Below are 25062 nucleotides of genomic sequence, written 5' to 3'. Positions count from 1 at the left end.
TTGGAGAGAGATGATGAAAACATGTACTATAATGGTTGCAGTAAAGTAGATCTTTAAGATAGAGCTGACAAAATTTGCTGATTAAACATCAGGAGTGGATAGTGAAAAGACTACAGGTGTCACAGAAAATCACAGGATTTTAGCCTGAGCAACTTTGAAGGATGGAGCTGCCGTTAACTGTGGCGTCCCCACACAGTTAGGGGGAGCCTGTCCAGAAAGTGTGTGTGGGGTCGGGTAAGGGCTGGGGATCAACAGTTTTGAACACTCTAATTTCAAATATCTATTAGACATCCAAGTGGATGTCTTTGAATCTTAGTGTGACATTCAGGAAAGACATCTAGGGTTTAGAAAAACATTTGAGAGTTGCTAGAATATAGATGGTAATGAATCCATGGGACTAGATGAGATAATCTCATAAATAAGTGTGCTGTGCATGGAAGAAAGACTTTCACAGAAGTAACTGGAGATAAGGAGGAATCAGCACAGTTGCATCCCATCCACCCACCCTGTAACTATGTCATTTGAAAGGTCCCAGGACTACATCCTTGGAGAGAGGGCAGAGATTTATTCCCACTGGAACAGATACTTTCTCTAGATTATTTTAGATTTGGACTGGCTTTTCCTTGCTTCTGCCAGCAACACTATTTTGTAGAGTTACTAGATGTCTTAAAAGCCATTATGGTACTCCACAATGCTATTCTACAAATCATTGCTCAAGTCAAGAGGAAGTCACTTCACAGTGAAAAGAGGAGGCAGTGACCTACTGAAGCCTCAGATATTGTATCTTCTGGGAGACACCACCTGTGAAGTTGGAGTGTGGTCATGCAGGATACAGTGTGTGTGCATGTGTGTGTATGTGTGTGTTTTATGTGTGCATACATACGCATACAGCAAAAGAAATATAAACTAGGCCACAGACCAAAAGAAATTCTCATTTGTTAATAGCATACTGCCCAAATTTAAAGAATCATGTGTGGTCATTTTAATTCATTAGGGTACTAGTTTGCTATGATAATAAACCTTTAGTTAAGCAGAGACTAGTTTTACTCCTTTTCTCTTTATTCTAGAGACATTAATGATCTTAAAACTTGTTTCTTTCACAAATATTTTTCAAAAGTTATCCAAGTTAGAGGTAACCTAAATCTTAAATTTCTGATAGCTTTCAAATGGCTGGAATGGCTATACTTGAATCTGACTGGCAATTTTCATTTAACGTTGGGTCCAGTTGGTTTCCCTTGTGGGATATGTGCACACACACACGACACATGTACATATATGATGTACATACATGCTTATATATGCTATTTGTAATACATATGCTGTAATACACAAAAAAAGCCTGCCCATTGAAATAAAATAGATATGCACCTCCTACATGTAGTCAAAAGTCAACACAACAAAAATTACCACAGGCCCATAGCTATGTTATTTTAAGCAATGTTTTATAAAATAGATTGCCATAAATAGAACTTTAGTTTCATTAAATCTCCTATAACAAATTCTATGCTACTAATGCTGCTGTTACTCCTTGAACTATTCCTACTTAACCGCCTCTCTTTTCCTCCACAACCCCATAGCACGGCTCCTTCTCCTTTGCTCTTTCTACTCCTTGACATCTTTTCTGTCAGTTCAGCAGCCTACTGTCCCCATGCCCATATTCAGTTCTGCCTCTGCACCTTTGCTCACCTAAAGTCCCTAAATCAAAATTAAAACCATGATCTAGCTAACTTGTGATCAGCATCTTCCTAGATATTGGATGTTCTCTCAAAAAGATCTGTATTATTTTATCAGCCATTTTTAGAAGGAAATCTACACTATACCTCTGAGAATATATACTCTTCTTTTGAAAGCCAAAGAAAAATCATGTTTAAAAATAAACAGCCTTTTTTGTCTGGCCCCTTAAAATAGCTGATATTGCATTTGTATTTATTATTTTAATCCAATAAATATTTATCATTTGCCTACTCTGTGTATAGCATGGTGCTACATGCTTATCAAAATATTTTGAATAAGATTTTTCCAAATAATAACTTTTTAAACTCTCAAAATCTAAGTTTACTCTCTAGCATTCAAGAGTTTCTCTGAGTAATTAAGGATGATACTGTTTAAGACGAATTGCTTCTCTATTACAAAAGGCCTCATACAAAAGTTCAGCATATTTGAGATCACATAGAATCTGAAAACTTGTTCAGTTTCTACCTCTGGAAACAGGCTTTCTCATCTACAAGAAGCAAATAATTCGTGCTTATGTTGTGAAAGTTTATCAAAAAGGGTCCACAAAACTGTTTGCTTACATTTATTTCCCATTCAGTAACGTTAGTTTCAAAGCTTTTTTCAGCTAATCTAAGTAATCTATTTTAATATTTGTTTAGAGATTCTTGCTTCTAAATATTAATAATGATAAGCAGCTGTTACTTGCCGAGTGCCAACCCTGTGCTGGACATTACCTAGGAGCATTTCTACTGTTATCTCTGCTTGCTGTGATTAACGCTGCAACACGAGTAATGTTTTACACTCATTAAAATCTTCCCTGAAAACACAAATAAACAAATCACTGTTGTCTACGAATTGTTTATCATGTATGGACCGTTATTCATTTTCGGCTTTACTGACTTTCTTGGTGTATTTCTCATGAAATGGGCTAATTTTCCCTGATAAATTACCTATGGTAATCCCATGATGAAGTAAACACATAGTAACCCTCAGTATCACCCCCGATCTTTCTGTGTGAACCTATAAAGTCGAAAATGATTCTAATTAGATCTCAGTTTAAGGTGAAACATCTCTTCTTGAATCTTATCAAGACAATCACACAAAATTCTGTTGACAGGAGATATTTCAATAATTAATATATTTTCAAATATGTTAATGTTCCTACTTAACCTAGTGGTTAAAAATTATTTTCTTCCTGCAGCTAAGTCAGAATTTATAACAACTCTGACAAGAAAGGCAAACAAGTTTCTATGCTCTCCAAATACTATTTTACTTCCATGGTTACGTGGCAGAATTCACTGATGAAAACATTCTGCTTAAGTCCAAAGCACTTTATAAGTTCTTTGGAAGCTGACAGATTTCTCGTGTAAATGCCAAAGTTTTAAATTTCATTTGTTACATGAAATAATTTTTTAAAATGTCAATAGCATTTACAAATGAATGGTGTTGGGATGGCAATTCTTTAATTTCTATCCTATATGGAGCAAAATTGTTGTTTTTATCTGATCAAGCCAATGATTAAAAATGTGGAGAGACTCTAACAACATGGGTAGTTATAGAAGTTACACAGGAAGACTGATACTTATGATGAATACTCATTGGTATTTAACATGCTGAACTGCTAGAGCAGAGGTTCTCAAACTGTGTCCCCAGCGACCCTAAGGTTTTGCAGACATATTTCACCAATGCCAAAGGAAGCGGGGTAGGGGAAGAAGCCAGGAGAATGCATGATGTATTAAACACTGTTCACCTAGAATAGTTCTGCTTTTATTTTATATCTTGGGGCTCCACCTTCAATTTCACTTAAAGAAAAGGTTTTGTCTCGTTTTGTTTTCAAAAAATATTTGAAAATCATTGCCTCCCCATTGCATATCCCTTTGGGGGCTCGGCTAGCAAAAATAAAACTGGAATAGATGCATGGTGGTTCTAACTTGGTGTGATATTTCTAACATTAAGCATTTAAATCTCTGAGAATTTAGGTGGACTTGATATGGAAAATACATTCGGAAACTTGTAAGAAATTTCTTGTCTTTAAGTTTGCCTTATAAAGTAGTGATTCGGTAGTGTGATTATGTTGGTAGAAGGCTTTACTAATTACTATGTACATTCATCCCCTTGAAAATGGCATGGCTACATGCAAGACAGTGAGCTAACTAACAGTTTGCAAGGAATATCAAGAAGAATAGTATAAGCTTCTTGCTTTCAAAGTTCCTGAAGCTACCATAGATTAGCTTAAAAACAGGAAAGAAAATAATATGTGGCATAAGGTAAGTACAAGTGTTACCGCACAAAAATGGGGTTCTTCTACCTGACGTGCATAAATAAACCAACTAAGTATGGCATCAGCTTTTGGGAAAAGAGATCAGCTTTATTCTGTGAGATCGATCTGCAGGGAGACAGGGGGCATGTGTCCTCAGATCTATCTCTCCAATTCAGGATTTGGGCAGAAATTGAAGATGTTAGGGAGAACAGGCTGGCATGAGGAAATGCAGGCAGGATAGGTTTTGATTGGTGGGTTTCAAGAATTTATGGTAAGGTTCTAAACATTTATGATGAGGTTCTAAACATTTATGGTAAGGTGGGGAAGGAATTTTAATACGAGATCTTCCTGAATGACAGACCTCTTGCTTCTGATAAGAATGTGACTTTTATGTTCCGGTCATGTTCCTGTCCTTTGGTCCCATGGTCATTTCAGGTCAAGATTTCTTCTTTGGTGCATGCTCTGGCCATGTGGCTTTGCAAATTTTCTGAAAGACAATTCTTAATCAATCTGTTGATAAGAGATGGGGTCAGTTGAACTTGTCCTGGAGGGCCTTCTGGTTACACAAGCACTATACAGGATGGTTACAACAACAGAAGTGACCACTCTTTGTCAGGAAGTGGGATGCTTCAAGAAAAAGGTGGGATCTGAGCTGTCCTTGAAAGATGGGTAGAATTCTGAAGGACAGAATGGGGAGGAGAGCCCTCCTGGGCTGGGTATAGGATGAGCAAAGGTATGAGCAGGTTGGAAAATCAGGAGCTAGTTAGAGAAAAAACAATATGTCTAATTTGGCTGGAGCATGGGGTATGTGGCAGGCAACAGTAACAAAAGGAAGAAAGAAATGGTGGATCAGACTGTAGACGGATTTGACTGTAAGGTCAAGGAGGTGACATTGAATCCTTAAGATAAGGCAAGAAAAAAAATCAAATCTAAGTATCTACAATCTCCCCCAGCCACCTATTAATTGCTCAGTTCTGTGCCTGGGCCTGTGAGGTGATGTTGGGATACTGGGTGGGAAGGAAAACTGGAAGGAACTCTGAAGACTGTTTTACAGTAATGTAATGAAAATAATGAAATGGCCAAAGATATCAAGGAGAAGATGGGTGGAGATACAGAGGGTAAAAAGTCAGTCTTCTGGGGGGGACAAGTTTCCGGAGTTTTTAAAGAGGGGACGAGGGGTGGGGTATGAGAGAGGCATGTGCTGTGATGAGGAATTTTAAGAAGTTTTGCCACATGATGTGTTGTGGAACTCCCTCCTCTATTCCTGAAGCCCCTTCAGTACAGTCAAATTGCTTTCCAAGGCTTTCTGGAGGCAGATCTGCGTTTCCTTTTGGCTGTGCTGAGATGGGTTTTAAGGGGAGAGAGAGACTGCTCAGTTTTATTCAGTTCACAAACTGCTAAGAGCATGGGCTTTCCCCAGTGGTGCCTCAGGGGGCTTGGGGCAGTGGTGCTGGTGGACAATAGACGTGAATGCGAAAGAACAGGGAAACTTCAACTCTACATCCACCACACCCAAATCTGTTTCATATATTGTGCTTCTGTGTAAGGTTTTCACTGGAAAAAAGTGATAAAAGCAGTTTAAAAGAGGGTGAAAACCTTATGAAGAATCATAAGCTGAGAAATGTACTGTTACCGTCAAGTGAGGCTCAGAGAACTTAAACGGCTTGCTGATGGCTACATGGCTGTACATCCAGAGCTAGAACTAAGACCCATTTTGACTGAACCACTCCCTGCCCCACCAAACAGAGATTTTCTTTCCAAAGATTTAAGATATTTTTAAATAGATTTAAGATTTAAGATATTTTTAGCCTATCCATTCTTAGATGTAGTCTTTACAGACAGCAAAATTCCTCTCTTCTTTATCTGAAGTTTGATGTCCAGTAATTCTTATACCCACTTATTCCATATCTCTGATGCCACCCAGGTCTTCCAGTTTGCCTCCACTTGGGTATGTATGGGCTGGAAATATGAAAAGAACTTTTTCCTCAGAAGATAATGGACTTGGCATTAGGTTCCAAGCTTCTTGCTGGCATCTCCTTTCTGTTGCCAGAGAGAACAAAGGTTAAAATGTGGTGAATCAAACTCTCAATGTACTAGCAGAAAACACAGGAAACAATTTATGATCTCAGAGTAACAAAGGTCTTTTTAAGTATGACACAAAATCTTGAGGCTGTGAAAGAAAAGATCAATAAATTTACGCACATAAAAAATAAATTTCCACGTGGAGAAAAACATCTTAAGCAAACTCAAAGGAAATCCAACAAACTGAGAGAAAAATTTTTGCAATGCATATTATGTAGAAAGGACTACTTTCTAAATGTATAAAGAGTTTCTATGAATCAAAAGAAAAAAACTACACAATAAAAAAATGGAAAAAAGTATGTGAACAGAATTCACAAAAAAGGAAGTACGAACGGGTCTTTGCATTAATCATGCTTCTAGCTTCTGTAAAATTGATGCTTTAACATCTGCCCTACGTGTCTATGCCGGATACACCTTGTTCTAGACAACATGATAATATGCCTGAGTCACCCTGCCTTGGCTTCCTGCCTCCCTCATTGCCTCCCTCCCTCCCACCCCATTGAGAGGAGTCCTCCTCATGGGGGCACATTTTTCAAATGGAAACAACCAATCTAGAATCCACACCCTCAACCATTTCCTTTAACAAGCTCTCACACTCAGGCCACTATACAACTGCCCTAATCACCCCAGTGATAGGTGCCAAACATCTTCTAAGACCCAGAGCTAATCCTAAGCCTGCTACACTGGCTCACCCATTCCTTCCCAAGGAAACCACAATAAAAGCTCTTGCACACAGTTCCTCCCTCTCCTTCTGCCTTCTGACAAACCCTGGTGCTTCCCCATGTGGCCCCCCATGGCGTGGCATGCCCCCTTCCTTTAGGAACTGTGAGTAATAAACTATCATTTCAATGGCAATTGTCTCCTTATCTGTTGGCCTTCCTATAACTCACATTTTCTACTAATTTACTATATTTTAAAAGTCATAAACATATGAAAAAAGTCTTATAATATGCTCCATTCATGTATTGAAATACTATGCAAACATTAAAAAGAATATAAAAACTGTAAATGTATGTGAAAAAAGCAAGTGTGCATATTATACTACCACTTGCTTGTTTGTGCAGAGACTTCTGTGAGGCTATATAAAAGAGACTGTTAATAATGGTTGCCTCTGGGGAGGGGGACTGTGGATTGTGAGATGGGACGAGAGGCTGACTTACTTTTCACTGTGTACTATTCTGTGCCTTTTGAATTTTGTACTATGGCATATTTTATGTATTAAAAAATAGTTAAAAAGAAAAAAAAAACTAACCTCATGGCTGAACAAACTTTACTACCTGGCTCTCTGATACTCTGGTCTTTAACTCCCTTGTCTGGCTTGTATCTCACCACTTGACCATTGAGACCTAGGTCTTGCTTGCCTAATGAAAACTATCATGATTGCCTCGTTTTAGCTGACTTTTCTGGTGTTCACTACTGCTGACTCATTTACTGATGTTACCTGTAAATCCAGTTACTGGATAGGCAAATTTCCAATCCTACTCCGTTCTGCTTTATTCCCCAAAGAATCTACCCAACAGACAAGAGTCCCTCCCCACACCAACCTATATATAATAGACTTTAATTGAAAAAGGGATTATTTATTTTAACCCTTAAGCTTCCATCTGTAGTGCCTAATATATTCAAATAGTTCTTGGATCACTAAAGGTACTATGTTTCTCAAGATGCACATTCTCTACTGAGAGCCACAAGCTTTCAAAAGCCAACTTACTCTCTCTGTCAAGAACTTTCCTTCTCAAAGGAGAAAACAATACCATTAAGTATTTCTCTTAATCCTAATTTTAAAAAGCAACATCTGTTCACAGTGACTATGAAAAAACAGTATCTGAGTTTAGATTATTATTTTTAATATTTAATCAACTTGCTACAACAGTAGCTAAAGAATCAATGAAGAATAAACAGGTAGTTAAAACTTTATTAAACATATAATTAAAAATAAACACAGAGCTGTGTACACACACACAGACTAGGTCCTCAGTACGTCAGTAAAGGAATGGAAAAAGAGAAAAGAAAATCAAGGAAAATAAACCACACAGATGAGGGGACAGATGAGCTGCTGAGGGGAGGGCCACTGCCACATTTTCCTCTGGTTCCTCGCCCTAAGTCTGGCATGTGGTCAAAAACCTCATAGACAGGAGGTAGAAGAACTGCCAATTCTTCTCTGTCCCCAATTTTCAACACTCTTCTGACTCCTGCTTGCCATTGATCACAGCCTATTCAGATAGCAGAGTTTTTCTGACAACACCCCAGATTCCTACCCAGAATCAATCTTCATGTTTCTCATTTTGAAGGTGCCAAGTGAATGGATAACCTAACATGGGACCTTCTTTTCTCTTACCCTGAATTCTCCTGCAGTGTACAATTCTGCTGATTGAATTTAAGGCTGTCAATCTACTTTGCAAAGTGGAATATGGGTTGTATTCTTGTAATCCTAATATAAATCTTTAATCTTTCTAAATAGATATGAGCCACGTTGATACCCCAAATGTTTAAGTGCATTCCAGGCATGTCCCAAGGTCTTCTTCCATACTGGAAAGATTTTTAAATTTCCACCTTACTGCCAGAGTGAAAAAGAAACTTTATGGGGAAAATGGAACCTATCTGTACTGTTTAATAAATTATCAGTCTGTTTAAAGTTTCTTGAAAGCGCAACAAAATCTTGAAAAATTATTCTTGCCAGGCTGCCTGGAGGTCTGATGGAAAAGTGAAAACATGCCAACAACAGCAAGACTTGTAGAAAGATTTTAAAAAGAAATTTAGTAGGTTTTTAATGCATATCCCCTAAGTACAGCTATTAGTGAGATGTGATAACTAAGAAAAAGGTAGGGAAACTAAGGAGAAATATTTAAATATTTCTCTTTTAATATACAGTTTACTTAAAAAGTCAATTTGTAAAACCCTAAAATAGTAGTGTTTAAATGTGTGAATGCCAAGTGAATAATGTCGGGTGAAATGTGTGCTAAAGTAGGAGGCAGGAGACTGGGTTCCACGCCTGGCTCTGCATCTGCCCAGCTGTGCAACCCAGGGCAAGTCTCAACCTTTCAGAATCTTTAAGATGGAAACAATGATATCTCAAAATTCCTATTCCTCATGGAATCACTAGGAGAATTAAATTGCATACGTGAAACTATGTTGACTGTAAGCTCCTTGAGGGTGGGATCTTATATTTTCATCTTTGTAAGCAGTTACTTGATTAATTAATTCACACATGAAAGAAACAGAAAACATTTTCATTCTTTGAAACACATTTTAAATTTCATCAGGGATTATCTCAAGAAACTCATCAGTAACTCTATAGAACGTCCAACCTAGAAAATGAAGGGAGCTTCAGTAGCATCAGAAAATCACCAATGTTTTCAGTAATTAATTTAACATTTTTATTAAAAATTCCGAAATTTATTTAATCTGTTACCATACATTAAGAGAACAAAATGTATAAAAAATAAGAAAGTATCTTTTGAATATGGGAGTATCTCAGTAAAAGAAATAATTTTAAAAGTAGGGAATTAGGTAAATGATGGCAATATCTTTTTATAAATACACAGTGGTAGACTGAGCTGTTAAACATACATAAGAGGCAATTTGCAATCCTTTCAGAAAGTGATTTGAGTCTATCAGGAGCCTGCTATGTCTATATCTCCAGCCCAGGGACTTCCCTGGTAAGCTCAAGATCCACATATTGGACATTCCCCTTAGTCCTGCTGCTGATTCTGAATTCTCCATCACTTATAGTACCATAATCCAGCCACTTTCCTAAATCAGAGACCCAAGCATCAATTTAGACTCTCCTCTCCCTCACCACCACCCCCATCCGTTCAGACACTAAGTCCAGCATTTTATACTTCCTTAATATCTCTCCTATTATTATTATATCTTTTCCCATTGCCCCGGCATTGGTTCAGTTTCTCTTCACGTCTTATCTTGATCACTAAAATGGCATTCTAATTGGTGATATGGCAGGAATGGAAAAGAGACAAATTCAATAGATATTTAAGAGAGAGAACCAACTAACAGAATACAGGAGGAGAATAATGAATTTATTTCTGAGCATGTTTATTTTGAGATAACTGTGGGGTCATCCAGGTGAAGATATTCTAAGCATGTGCATGTATGAGTGTGGGTAAAGCTTAAGAACAGAAAAGTAGGTTCACAGTGGATGCCATGGATGTGTATGAAATATCCCCTCTCTTGTCCTACTGCCTCCTAAAAGCTTTTTCCAGATCATCTCATCCCACAGCAATTGTTTCTTCCATTCAAGTTTAATAATACTGTTTGCACCTTCCAGATTCACAACCACATACTGCCTTTTGTTGATATTTAACATTTCAAGTTTCTTTTTCCAAAATTAAGCTTCTAAAGAATAGTAACATTTTATATGCTTTATGCTTATGAATGCCCATGGTGTCTAGCACTATGCAACACACGGGAGGTGCTCAAAACAAAGGAGGAGTTGAAGGGATAAATTTGATTCCAGTCGCTTTAATAATATTGATAATAAACATCTGCTAGCACAGAGCCTGGCACATAATGGGTGCTGAATTAATATCTCTTAAATGGATTAAGACTTAATGTCTCCCATTACTCTTCAAAAACTTCTTGATATCTCAATTCTTTTCAAATCTCACATGCAATTAAAACTTGGACACAAATATATTTATTGCACATTTTGTAAGAAGTTCAACATTTCATAGTTTTGTATATAACCTGTTTCAGGGAAAAGGTCACATATCAACAAGGCAAATCCATCTTCATCTACTCACCCACAATACTTGCATACCCCACACTCTACTTTTACAGAATTTCATATTCTATACCTATTCACACTTTTTACTTGCCTCCCAAATGCTCCTGTGCTACCTTTTCTCGTCTCCTTGTCTAAGTCAGGTCAAAGACTTAACAACGATTGGCACAAGAATTATTTTCATTAAAGGAAGAGAAGGGAGGAGACAACTGAAAAGCAAAGAGCCAAAAGGCTAAGGCAAGATAATTTCATGTTTTGATTTTGACTCTTGGAATTAAGACAAGAATGGTTTTACAGCTTCCTTGTAAGACTTGGAAAAGTTCAACATCTGATATGCTGACATTTGACACCTGAGGTCACACTTATAAATCAGTGCTACTTTACATAACCATATACAGATAGAAGTAGAAATCCTAACTTGGGGGATACCATGAAAGCTATAACTTATATTAAGGCTGGACGTGAACAGCATCTAACATAATGCTTTGAACAAAGAAATACACAAACCATTTGTGGAAAGAATGCTTTTTTTTTTTTAATCACGTGAGGAAGTTGGAAAACAAAGCTGTTTTATACTATATTTACTGCTTGTCTCTGTGCAAGGTCTTGAGCCAGGTGCTGCACAGGATACAAATAAAATAACATACTGCCACGGTACTGGATGAAAAGAGTTACTATGATCCTCAGAGTGTATGTTGGTTTAATCTCATTGGAAAACCATTTGAAGGTATCTACTAAAGCTGAATAGAAACCTAGACTAACATTCAGTAACCCCACTCCTAGGCATACACCCAAGATAAATGAATTCATAAGTATAAGGCATGCACAAGAATGATCATGGAACTTTATTCATAATCATCCAAAACAGGAAACAACCCAAATCTCTAAACAGAAGAGAATGGACAAGCAAATTATGGTATATTTACCCAACAGAGTACTACACAGCAATAAAAAATAATTGAACTAATGCCACACACAATGTTATGAATGAATCTCACAGATACAATGAGGAGCAAAAGAAGCCAGACACAAGGAAAAACATACTGCATGATTCCATTTATATGATGTTTAAGAAGAAGCAAAACTAATATACAGTAATAAGCAGAATAGTGGTTAGCTTTAGTGGGAGCAATGACTAGGAAGTCTCAAGGGAGACATCTGGGTTGCAGGAAATATATCTTGATCTGAATGGGAATATGGCAGGAATGGAGAAGAGATATTTAAAAGAGATATTTAATTCTCCAACTCACAAAGAAAACACAGGAGAAGAATTAGGATAGGGAGAAGAATGATGAATTCAGTTCTGAACCTACTGGTTATAGGTATATGTAAAAATTCACCCAGCTGCATGCTGAATAGTACTGTACACTAATATTACTGTGTGTGGAGTGCCAGTTCTCATAGTTAGGCAGTGATGGCAGAGTTAAGGATCAGGTGTCCACCATTAACCCACACAGTCCATTGATAAAAACTCTGTGGCCTAGTTCCCAAGCATCACTTTGAACATCTATCCAAAGTGTGAATTAACACAGCGTAGTTCCTGCCCTGCTAGGTCTTATCGCTTAATGTGATCATAATGTCAGTGGGGAATTCTAAATTTTCTATGCAAAATATTTATGATGAGAAGATATTTGATAAATATCTTCTGATCTAGTTCTGATCTAGTTTCAAGTGACAAGTATAGCCTATAAATGCTATAAGAGTTGAGAGGTTGGAGAAACCACCATGATCTGGCGGCTCAGGCAAAGTTTCTCGAAAGACGTGGGAATTGAGCCAGACTCTAAAAGGTTAGGAACAGAAGCAGGGGTTGCAAAGTGTGGCCTATACAAATACTTTATTTGATTTTTTAGCTTGAATGGCATAGTTTTTCAAGAAGCAATGTGATTAGGAAGATTTGTTGACAGCAATGACTTTTATCATGCTTGGTGAATATGTGCCATTTTCCTAGGCATGTGAATATTCCCTGCTAAAGGAAGCAACATAAACAGAAAATCGACAGAGGGTCTAAGTGAATTATTAGACTGCAAAAATAGTTTGGGCCCAAATTGCAGAGTGCCGTGCATGCCACACTGAACACATTCTGCAGGCAATATTAGAGGAGAGCATGACATCCACGTTTTGCAACTCAGTAGCGCTGGGCGAATTGTGCAACTAGCATTAATAACAATAAATGCTGTAAGCAGCTTCTGGTTCTTCCAATGTGATGCCAAACATCTGGATGTGGAAGTGAATTTCTAACTACTTTCTTTCAGTTGACATCTGAACTCTTCTATCCGGCAGAAAGAGCTTCTGTTTAGACAACTGAAGGAGGACAGCTTATATAAAGTAGGCTAAAAAACTGTAAGATGCATACATCTTAGAGGAATGTTAAAAGAATTAGAAAATAAAGCTATAGACACCAATTAGGAACAATCTCAGTGGTGTTTATTATGGAAATAAAGTTGCTTGAAGTCAATAATTCATTCAGCAAGATTTTGCTGGCTTGAGGAAGAGTTTAGTAATTTTACTTGGTAATTTTACACTATTCAAAGGGTAGGTAAAGCAGTTCTTTGACGCTATAATCTCATGTATCCACGTTATCAAGGGCTGGTCATACCCAACGATTAATAACTATAATTTGTGCATACATATATATTGAGAGATTCTTGAAATATTTCATAAATTGTTACACTGAAGATCAATATGCAGGAGAAGTTGTCCTAAGGTCTCCTTTGACTTTACAAAACAAACCTTTTGTGCTTCTTTATCTGTGGCTTAAGAAACGTGACTATAATTTTTATTATTAGCATAACCTTTGGTAGAAATAAACTAGTTTAGCTTTATTTTTTATTTGATAGAATTATTAAGGGTAGTGGGTAAAAGTAGAAATCCTATTGCAAAGTGGGACATATGATGGATTTTAGCTGAAACAGAGAACCTTGATCACTTAAAAATATTAAGAGTAGAGATATGAAGTCATGGTTATAAATATATATAGAAATAGATAAAAATTTGTGTGGATAAATATATTCATGCATCTATTTCCTAGCTCCATCTGCTGAGAGGACTTAGAAGCAATGACAGACCAGTAGCAATGAGCATACCCAGAATTAAGATCTGAGGTTTCAAATACCAGTCTCCACTAAAAGGAACCAAGGACCTTTGCGATCCTTTGAGAAATGGCTGGTTCCAGGATTGGAGCAGTGAAAGTGCAAAATGAGCCTGGAACATATTCTTATGCCAGAAAGTAAAAAGGTGCACAAAGAATCACAGGGGCATGTCAAAAGGACAAATGAGCCCTCTTGAAGGGTGTATACTAGCCAAATCTAGGACAACTGAAGCACCAAAATGAATTATGACAGTAATGAAACCCAGTGAATGGAATAAGAACTCATAAGCCCAGACTGAGAATAGATAGATAGATAGATAGACAGATAGATAGATAGATAGATACATATATACATACATACATACATACATAGATACACAGCTAGATAGAACAGAAGAGAAAGTTCTTCCTTACAGTAGGAAGCCAACTAATAAATGTAGAAGGAATGATGGAATTAGAAAATCACCATTTGATGACCATGATAATAATAATTGCTCTGGGCAAGAACCATCAAGACATGCAAAACAAGTTGGTGAAAATTTTAGGAGGCATAGAATACTTAAATAGTCTCAGAATATCTCCTCGTACGGTGCTTATTAATTTCAAACAGAAAAACAATAACTTTGCAGAGGAGAAACCAGGAAGTTACCACCTTAACCAAGTGATCAAAGTAAATAACACCAGTAATGAGACAAACCCACATCATGCGCTCCTGACACGATGTTTATATATATATACATAAAACAAAAGCTCAACAGTAGCTACAGCAATTGTTTAAAATATTTATACCAACAAAATATTGGGGGGGGGGATTTGGTTTTGCTTTTTTTTTTTTTTTTTTAAGATTTTATTTATTTATTTTCCCCCCCAAAACCCCAGGAGATAGTTGTATGTCGTAGTTGCACATCCTTCTAGTTGCTGTATGTGGGATGCGGCCTCAGCGTGGCCAGAGAAGCAGTGCGTCGGTGCGCGCCCGGGATCCGAACCCGGGCCGCCAGCAGCGGAGCACGCGCACTTAACCGCTAAGCCACGGGGCCGGCCCTGGTTTTGCTTTTTGGTTTTGAATAAACTCTGTTTTGGTTTTAAGAGTTTTTTAGTTTATTTTGATTATGACTATTCATCAAATTTCTTAGATGTTTTATTCAGTTATATTCACACAAAGTTAGTAGTCCAGAATTCAGATGTCATCTAAACTATTTTCTAAAGTACAGCAATCAAGCATGACAAGGTAGCAGTTGCTTATGCGGTCAGTTATTATTTTTTAAAAAAACCTCTCTTCATATATGGATATTTCCTAAATGTTCATCTTGTTTTTCAAAAATCAGACAATGAGAATATATGTCATATTTCCCTTCTTGCTTCTCTGCTGATAGGAAACAACAGATTTCAGTGCTCTACTGCAGTGCCTACATTTAGTTAGGTAAACGTATATTCTTTCTATCATTATATGACAAGATCTTTTACATTCATTTTATGGAAGTAAATGTAGTATATTTAGTAATGAAAGAAATCTCCTCTTTTATTTCATTTACCAACCCATGGAATATAGTTAACTGACTGCATATATGCAAATATTTATTATGTTATAAAAGTATCAGAACCCACACTACTGCATTAGTCCAGGATAACATCATAAGCTCCTGGAAGAGAAGGTAGCGACAATTTTATTTTCAAGTGCTTCAAACTGTACATGCCTACAGGTTAAATGTAATGAATTATTTTGATAATGATATTAGATAATGATATTTGATAATATTTGATAATGATATTAACGATTATCTGAATTTTAAGTAGATGATGATTCAGTTCTTACTATAGTAATATATAAAGAGAAATATACCTCATGCAGACAAATGAAAGCTGGAGTTGTAGATAAATCAACAAACCGCTCATCTCGGATGTTAATTGTGGGTGCTACGGCATAAATGGGTTCTTCTTGATCCTTTTCATCTTTCTCCTCTTCCTCTTGTTCTGTGTCTGTGGTGCTGTCGCCCATTTTTCACAATTCTAAAATAAAATTATTCCAGATTCAGCTTTTTAAGGATGTCTTCACTTATGAAGTAAAATTAATGGAAAATAATAGAAGCAAGAAAAACTTAACTGGAGTAAGTTATTCTCCAATGAAACTATAGGTCAGGAAAGTTAGCTATAATCATGTTGCCATAAAAGACTGCTTTGTTGGAAAGATACTCTCCATTGCTACACTCGAGTCAATAATTCTAATTTTTTAAAGTAGGCTATTGTTGCATTAATTAGAAAAAAATTATATAACTAGAATGTAAGCTCCATGAAGGCAGAAAACTAATTTTGTTTACTGAGCACTGTAGTAGGCACTCAATTACTATTCGATGATTGGGTAAATAAATAAAAACTTTACCTTTAAAATACAACACAAAGTAAATTCAAATTATTTTTGGAAAAATAAAAACCAATACCCTGTGTGCCCCATACTGCCTGAGGCATGCACCTGCATACCAGGCCACCAGGCTAATTGCTCAATACCCACAGTGCCTGCTATGGCCACAGCTCAGGCCTATGCTTGTGTGCACTGCCACCTGGCCTATCTCTGCTGCTCATGTGCGTGCTCAATTGTCCCAGCAGACTTCATTTACAAAACATAAGCTCAAAAATAAAATTATTAAGAATTTCAATATGGTGACACCAGAGCATTAAACTAAGTGCAGGTCCCTTCTAAGAGTGGGTCGTTGTGTGCCTGCACAGGACACACATCTATGAAGCTAGCCCTATGTACTGGCCATTGCTTTGCTCATGTATTCAAGTGGACCCAGAGCGGTTTCTAAAAGGACCTCTGTCTTGGCCTGCAAGGTCTCTATTGGCCCACTTTGGTGGCATTGGCATAGCTGCCCTTCCAAGAGAGAGCTGGTAGGGGGCCTCCATTGCACAACAGAATGCCAATTTAATTACTTGCTCTTTTGATCTCTGAAATATACGAATCTGCACTCAACAGAAGAGTATATGTGCACTCTTCTCTTGACAAAGAAGATATCTCCAACGGTCATAATTTTAAGGTCTGGATCTTCTGCTGAACATGTATCATCTCTCATGTCTATCTTATCAGACTAGCTGCTCCTTGATGATAGGGATCCCCATTCTTTTAATATGGAAAGCATGTTCTATAATACGAATCCAGAAGGTATGGTAGACTCTGGTTCTTGACTTTATTAGTCAAGTGGCCATAGGCATGTCATTTATTCATTGTCTCCCTCCTCCTCTCTAAAATAGGAGTAACAGTAACTAATTTTTCTGCCTCATAAAGTATATATGCAGATTAAATGCGATAATGCCTCTGGACTTCTAGCATCCATTTTTCTGCCACAGCCATATCTCCAATTTTCTGCCACAGACGTAAATTACACAGGCTCCTGTATCCTCCTGCTACAAGAATGCTTCATAGGTGGCAGCATGTTCTTTCATCAAGAGGCTCCAAATGTCTAGTTGTCTTTCTTTGTGTGATATTAATAGCCACTGATATCATTTGGACTTTCCCACGTTTAACACTCATTCTTTTTCAATGCCATAAAGCAGTTTTTAAAAAGAACCTATTACTGTCAAGGTATCACAACACTTTACATTTGGTAAGTAATTACAGTTTATTGTTTAAATTTTCAGGGAGTTGGAAATGGTTTGGTTATATATCAAATTTGTTTGTGTTAATAAGCTAAAATAATCATTTCATGGATGTCAAATGTTAATGACTATCCCAGAAAAATATTTCCTTCGGAACATGAGACCATACTTGCTCTTTTTAGCTTTTTATTTAAGAAACATTTCAAATATAAACAAAAGTAGCAGAATAATATGATGAATCCTCAAGTACCCATCAACCAGCTTCAACAAATATCAATTCATGAGCAATTTTATTTAATCTGAACACTTCCACTTCCCCTCTCCACTCTTTATATTATTTTGAAGCAAAACCTAGACACCTAGACTTCATAATATATCTTGAAGAACTCCATAATAATAAACAGAGATGGTCCTCATTCTATTTCACAATTGCATAGCCCTTCTTTGCATAGATGCACCGCAAGTTATTCAAACAATCCCCAATTTATAAACATATGGAATGTTTCCAGTTTTCTGCTATTACAGTTTTACAAAGTATAGTACATCTATCTATTTAAAAATATTTTTTAAAGGCTCTTGGAATCTTTATAATCAAGATGGCATTCACTTTGAAAACCTAAGTTCAGGCAATCTTCTCAAAGCACTGCACCTTTAAATATGGTACAGCTTACCCAGGCAACAAAACACAGGTACTATGCTGAATTTGTCCAAATTCCTCTGTCTGCTGAAGTTTTCAATCTCTATTATCTTGAAAACATTCTAAATATTTTAAAGCAGGTATAACATTTTACATAGGGAAGCAACTAAAAGACACTATAACAGAGTCCTGATAGAGATTATCAGACAAATTTTTTTTGTGTGTGAGGAAGATCAGCCCTGAGCTAACATCCATGCTAATCTCCTCTTTTTTTTTTTTTTTTGCTGAAGAAGACTGGCTCTGAGCTAACATCTATTGCCAATCCTCCTCCTTTTTTTTTTTCCCCCCAAAGCCCCAGTAGATAGTTGTATGTCATAGTTGCACATCCTTCTAGTTGCTGTATGTGGGATGCGGCCTCAGCGTGGCTGGAGAAGCTGTGCGTTGGTGCGCGACCAAGATTGGAATCCGGGCTACCAGTAGCGGAGCACGCGCACTTAACTGCTAAGCCACGGGGCCGGCCCCAGACAAATTTTAACTCTTAGAAAAGAAAGAGTGAATAGGAAAGTAAGAAAACACAATAGAGGCAAATACAACAGGCTCCTGTGAATTAACACCTAAAACACTAATTAATCTAATTAAGTAAGGGGTTGGAAAAGGCTTAAGTAGATACCAAAGTTTAACAGATAAATATTCAAGGATTAATTAATATAGGATTGCAAAGCCCAATACATTAATATTACCCTGCTGCAGGCAATATGATTAATTGACAGCTATAAATAAAACAATGGAATAAACTATATTCTCAGTCTATAGTGATGTAAACCAGAGAATATTTATAAAACATCTTAAAATCGTGGTGTAGGAAGAACTACATAGCTATCAAGTATAGTAATTCTAGAGACTTACATCTCCATAATACCTAAATCAACCAAGCAAATATTTATTGAGTTGTTTTATGAAGACCAAGAGTTTACAAACACGCAAGCGATTTACAATCTAAAGATGAAGCAAGGCAGGGAAATAACTAGCTCTACATCATGAAAGGTATGGTAAAATGAGTCTAAATAAGAAGCAATATTCTTAAGAAGGTGGATAGGCTTAAGAAGCAGAGTGTAGCTTGGAATTTAGATCTTAATCTACAGATATTGGGAGCCACTACATTTTTTGCCCAGAGGAGTGATATGGTCTTGTAAAGATGTTAGTGACCGTCAGAAGAACGGTTTGGAAAGCCGGTGAATTTGGAGGCAAGGAGACAATTCAGAGGCTTGACCCAGCCACTGTGCTATGGGTAGGAGATAGATTCAGTAGTGAGCAAAACCAGAGAAGGTCCCTGACCTCAGGGGGTCGCACAGACTGGTGGGCAAGACAGAAATTAATCAAAGAATCACAGAGGTAAGTGAAAATATGTATAACTGAAATAGGAGCTATGAAAGCATGTACCACGGAAGCAGGGTTGCCACACACTGCACAGTTCCAGTGGGCGCCATCCACATAGCAAGGTCTGCAGTGAAGCAGCCCTGATTGGAGGTTAGATGATGAAAGCCTGAGCCAAGGGAGTACCATGCTATGCTGTAGGAGTCCAAAGAAGAGAAGACATGGTTTTACGAGGCTTTCTAGAAGGGAGAGGACATGTACTGAGCTTTGACACAGAAAAGCAAAAGCCCAGTGAAGGAGAAAGGCAGGTAAATAGAAGCTTTCATCCTATTACAGAAGAACACTAACTCCTCTGTTACTAACACTTCATCTTGGGGTTGAAAGATAAAGCCAAAATAGGAACTTCACAGAGAATAATTAAGCAATCAACATTGCAGGGTATGCCTTGTTTTGTAAGACACACCACTACTTCCTCTTCTCTAAAGCTAAAGAGGGGATCATCATTTTGTTTTGATTTTGCACTCTTAAGGAAATTTTTCTTGACTGTTACTAGGAACACATGTGAAAAACAAATACCCCACGCACTAGAGAGTAGGGCAAGATACACAAATGATGTGGCTTGTTGAAGGTAAAATGGCAATGCTTGCTTCAAGAAAGATGTAGCAGGAAACCACACCCTCTTCTGAGACTGCTTGTCACTGAACAAACACAAGTGTTAGTGTAACGTAAAGTCAGACATGGTATTTGTCTCCTAATCCCACACAGAACCTGAGCATTCTTTCTCATAATTTAGCTCTTCTAACTGCCCTGGAATCATGATCACATGCTCCCTTCCCCAGCAGCCCATTGCTGTAGAAGGTTAGTTACATGACTGTTTCCATGGTAACTCAGAGCCAGACCTCTTGGAGGAAGGGAGAAGTCTGGGATACCTATTTTTTTGTTTGTTTCAGTTTCCTGTATTTATTAAAAAACATTGAAATGACAAAACAGGTTACAAAAATTGTGGTATATTTAAAGTTGTATGACAAGTGCCTCTCAATCCTGTGATTTTTTCTCAATCCTCTGTGATTTTATATATGTTCTCTTTTGTAAGTAACGTTAAAAGTCTACATTAAAGGCCCTTTCGAGAGGTCTCTGGTCCCCAAGATGACAGGCTCAGAATATTGGGCCGCCAATCTGACACGCAGCCTACAGTTACCTCAGATCCGCTTAATCCAACAACAGCACATCTTCATCCAACACTACCAACTTGGCAGTCTTGAATGCAACAAACACAATTATTGCACTTATTCATGTCTAGACTTTTTATTCTATGTACAATTATATAATACCCATTATTACTATACTAAGACTGGACTCGAAACATTTTTTTAAAGATATAGATATAGATACAGACTTCAGGGCATATTTTTAAAAAGAGGGAATAGAAAAGCTTTGTCATTCAAAGACCCAACAAATCAAACCACAACTTCTTTCTGTTCCTAAAAAAGGGAAAAAGAAAAAAGCCCTCTCAAAAAAGAGTCCTGCAAAAAAAAAAAAAACAACCCATTCCAGTACAGAAAAAATAAAACCGCTGCAGTAAGTATGTACAGATAAAATTTGCCTCACAATTGAAGTGTTAATGTTACAATGTGGTTTGGACTACCTTTCATTAAAAATACGCATACACATAAAAGAAAACAAGACTCTTAAGAGGAAGCTCCAAGCGCATATGAGCCTTTAAAGTAAGTGCTAACAGTATTAGACAGTTGAATCTTAAATTATATGCATGTGTAACCAACGAGGAACCTGTTAATGACCCATGGTAATGGAGAACCTAAGACTGTGTTACAGGATAAGCTCCATCCCTGGGATGGAAGGATGCTCAGAGAGCTCTAGGCCTACTCCCAACTCATTTGCCTCCTTTTCCCCACTCTCACCCCAGCCCGAACACCAACCCAAGAAAAGTTACTCTCTCTTCAAATCTTTTTATATTTTTCCCTGTTCTTCTTAGAAACTTATACAGCCAAAAGGAGCTCTATATTACTCATTTCTGAGTTCGTATAGCATATAGGGTCATGATAGGGAAGAACTGTCATAGAAACAGATGAGATTTTGTCTCTAACATATCCTTCTGGTCGCCCTCATCAGATGCAGGCACTCCTGCCCGGTGTTCACTCACCTGTGCACCTAATAATAACAACATTTATATAGCCCTTCACAATTTAGACAAAGCTTTCCCTCATATTATTTCACTTACAACAACCAGGTTCCATAAGAATTATTATCTCCATTTTATACATGAGGAAATTGAAGGTCACAGAATATAAATGATGTGCCCAAGATCACACAGCAATAAATGGCAGTATTTATTCACACCCATGTCCACTGGCTCCAAATCCCTTACCCTCTTCCATTACACCATTCAGGACTCTAGCCACAGCCTTAGCAAAGCCCTTTCGTCTTGGCCTCCAGTAACAGAAAGCAGGATCAAGGATACAGGCGGGCTGATGGAATTCAACATCTGTCACTGCAAAGGTGTAAAGCTAGGACTCTTTTAGCAAAGAGCAGGCCAACACAGTGTAAGTCCATTGAAGACAGATTAATTCTCGTAGAGCAGTGATTATTAGGCAGTCCGTGAGGTGGTAAGACTGACTACGCAAAACAATGGGCTATAGAACTTGTTGCTATAGTTACAAACAGAAGGAAAGCCTTCACATATACAAAGTGTGGCAAGAAACACTAGTTTCATATCTGCAATAATTTACAGTCATTCTGCAAGTCCAGTCAGGCTTCAGAAATTCAAAGGGTGCCTGAGAGGCCCTATCAGTTCCCTTAATAGTTTCCAAATAATTCAGTAATGAGCAGTGACTGAGTTCCAAATCCTGTGGGAGGTTTGGAATGCCCAAGTAGGTGTGAGGCTGACAGTTTTCCAGAAGGTCTGTAAAGCAAAGAATCTACATGTTTGCATGCAATCTAGAATCCTCACATTGCAGGCCACTCCTCACTCCTGGTACAAAAATGTGCATGTTTTTCAAATTCCACTGTTGTCTTTGCTTGAATTTTTAAAAATGATACCAGAAAGCACATTCATAACATTAAAACAGTAGTCTATATATCCTATCTGATTAGGCTGTTGCCTTTGCAAACCTGCTCTTTCGCTTACCCCCTTTCTCCTTCTACATACCCAAGTCAGTAGGAACTTGTGGGTCTAGATGGTTCTGTTTCCTTAGCAAAGAACTTCATGAAATATGGGCTATCACTGCTTCCCATTTGCAACAGCCCAGGTTCCTCTCTTCTTCCTCCTCCTCCTCCTTCTCCTATTCTTTGATCTAAGATTGGGATTAGTGGCTTTCACTTAGTCTACCAGGATGACAGCATGGGGTAACGGAAATGACTACTTTGAAGTTCATCAATTTAGGCTTGAATCTCATTTCTTCCCCTCCTGCATGATATTGGGCAAGATATTCAACCTCTAAGTGGCTATTTCCTTAACTGCAAGATGATTTAAGAGTTGTTGTGAAGACTAAATGGGACAATGTATGTGAAGTCTCAGCCCACACCCAGCACATAGCCCTCAATAAATGCTAGCTCCCTTCCACCACTGACTGCTTCTTTTGCTTTCATATATAATATGTCTTAAATGATTTGACAGGGAACAAATACACAGAGGTTAGCTTGGGGCTGGACCAAATAGCTCAGGGATCTATAGGCTGGAGAAGGTGATTTGGGTCCTCTCCAGCATGAATTTGTCCCAGAGTACTCCTTAGGATTTGGTATGAGAGTCCCAAGCCTAGTCTTCAAATCTCACTGTGAGATGTTTAAATCTAGGATAAGACAGACTATATAGGACACTGGGTACTGCAGAGGGAGACAGGGAGCAACACAATTTTTTAAAGGTCCTGAATATTTGTCAACTTCAAGTTAGGGTACAGTCAGCTTCAGATGATAAGTAAACTAGGCAAAGTTCCCTTTCCCATGTCTAGAAATTTCATAGCCTCCTCTTTTCATTGCACAAGTATTTCCTGTTCTCAGGCTTCCTCTGGCCCTAGGCAGATCTCCACTTTAGTCTTCCTCCCCCCGGGCAGCATCCCTTACTCAATTTCTTTCCTTCCTCTAAAAGCAAAGGTTCTTACATTAAATATAGGGTTAGAAGAATATTTACCAAGCCAATTTTCCTACTTTACACTGGAAGAGGAAATTAAAAATAAAAATAAACAAAAAAACCTCTCTCTGAGCTGGGGAGCTAGGAGAGTTGGTGAGAAAACAAGTTGGCATGAGCCCCTGGGGCACCCTGCCCACCCAGGACGAAGTTCAGGAAATGAAACAGTGGAAGCTGGACATTCAAGAACATCAGAGGGATAATGTGCCTCCTTTCCCCGGTGAGACTTGGGGGAAGTGGCAAGGTGCCAGAGCCATCACCAATCCTACACCTTCATGTGATGAAGCAGAGAGGAGTATCTAAGCAGAGAGAGCCCCGAGTGTTCAGAGAGTGGCGTAGGAGAGGTGTTGAGGTTGGCTGGGAGTGCTGCACCCCAAGAGCCCTTGACGTTGTGATGAAAAGCCTGCTTCAGAAAGCTTTGTGGACCATACAACTGAGAACCAGATGGGATGCAGAATTCTTAGAAGATGCCAGCATGGAGACCCATGTCTGACACCCAGGTGGGTGCACATCTTAGGAAGTGTCAGCGTTGTCAGACACCAACCACTGACCAGACAACCATCCTGAAGCCATAATGCTACCCAATAACCCTGAACTTGGGCCTCATGCCCAGGAGGAGGAGAGGAAAAGGGAAACATGAATTGAGTATTTGTTTTTAGTCAGGCTTATTGAGGTATAATATATGTGCAATAAAACTCACAATTTTAAGTGTATAATTTGATGAGTATTTACAAATATTGACAGTTGTGTAATCACTGCCACAGACATTCCCATCACTCTAAAAAGTTCCTTTGTGCCGCTTTAAGATTAATGCTCCCTCCCATTCCCATCCCTTCCATCCCAGGCACCCGGTGATCACCTAGTTTTGCCTTTTCTAGAATTTCATGTAAATAGAATCATAGATGTTTCTGGCTTTTATCATTTTGCATAAGGTTTTTGAGGTTCATCTACATTGCTGTGGGTATCAGAATTTCATTCCTTTTATTACTGAGTGCTATTCCATTGTATAAATACACCACAATTTATTTGCCATTCACCAGTTGATAGACATAGCATTTGTTTTTTGTTTTTGGCTATTATAAATAAAGTCGCTATGAACATTTGAGTACAAGTCCTCATGTGAATATATGTTTTCATTTCTCTTCAGTAAATACCTAGGAATAGAGTTACTGGGTCATATGATAAGTATATGTTTAATTCTATGAGAAACTGTCAAATTGTTTTCCAAAGTGGCTGTACCAATTTATAGTCCCACCAGCAATGTACAAGGGTTCCCACTGCTCCACATCCTTGTCAACACTTGGTTTTGTCAGTATTTCTAGTTTTAGCCATTCTGGTGGGTGTGTAGTGGTATCTAATTTTAATTTGTGGTTTTAATTTGTATTTCCATAATGACATTATGTTGAGCATCTTTTTCTGGGCTTATCTGCCATTTATA

General features: G+C 37.9%; 1 protein-coding gene across 1 annotated transcript in view; it reads right to left on the bottom strand.

Moving 5' to 3' along the window:
- Positions 1-22832, bottom strand: part of CCDC146 (coiled-coil domain containing 146) — a 108894-nt gene extending 86062 nt beyond the window's left edge. Inside the window, exons 1-2 of the mRNA XM_087442813.1 lie at positions 22650-22832; positions 15725-15891 (exon numbers count right to left, since the gene is read on the bottom strand). Of these exons, the coding sequence (XP_087298939.1) occupies positions 15725-15880 (156 nt within the window). The 5' untranslated portion in view covers positions 15881-15891; positions 22650-22832. The remainder of the gene's footprint in view (positions 1-15724; positions 15892-22649) is intronic.
- Between the last annotated feature and the right edge of the window lie 2230 nt (positions 22833-25062).

The sequence above is a fragment of the Ceratotherium simum genome, chromosome 1 (assembly GCF_057802395.1).
Source record: "Ceratotherium simum simum isolate JZ-2026a chromosome 1, ASM5780239v1, whole genome shotgun sequence".
NCBI lineage: Eukaryota > Metazoa > Chordata > Mammalia > Perissodactyla > Rhinocerotidae > Ceratotherium > Ceratotherium simum.
Note: the sequence above shows the minus strand (reverse complement) of the source record. Positions and strands in the feature narration are given on the sequence as shown.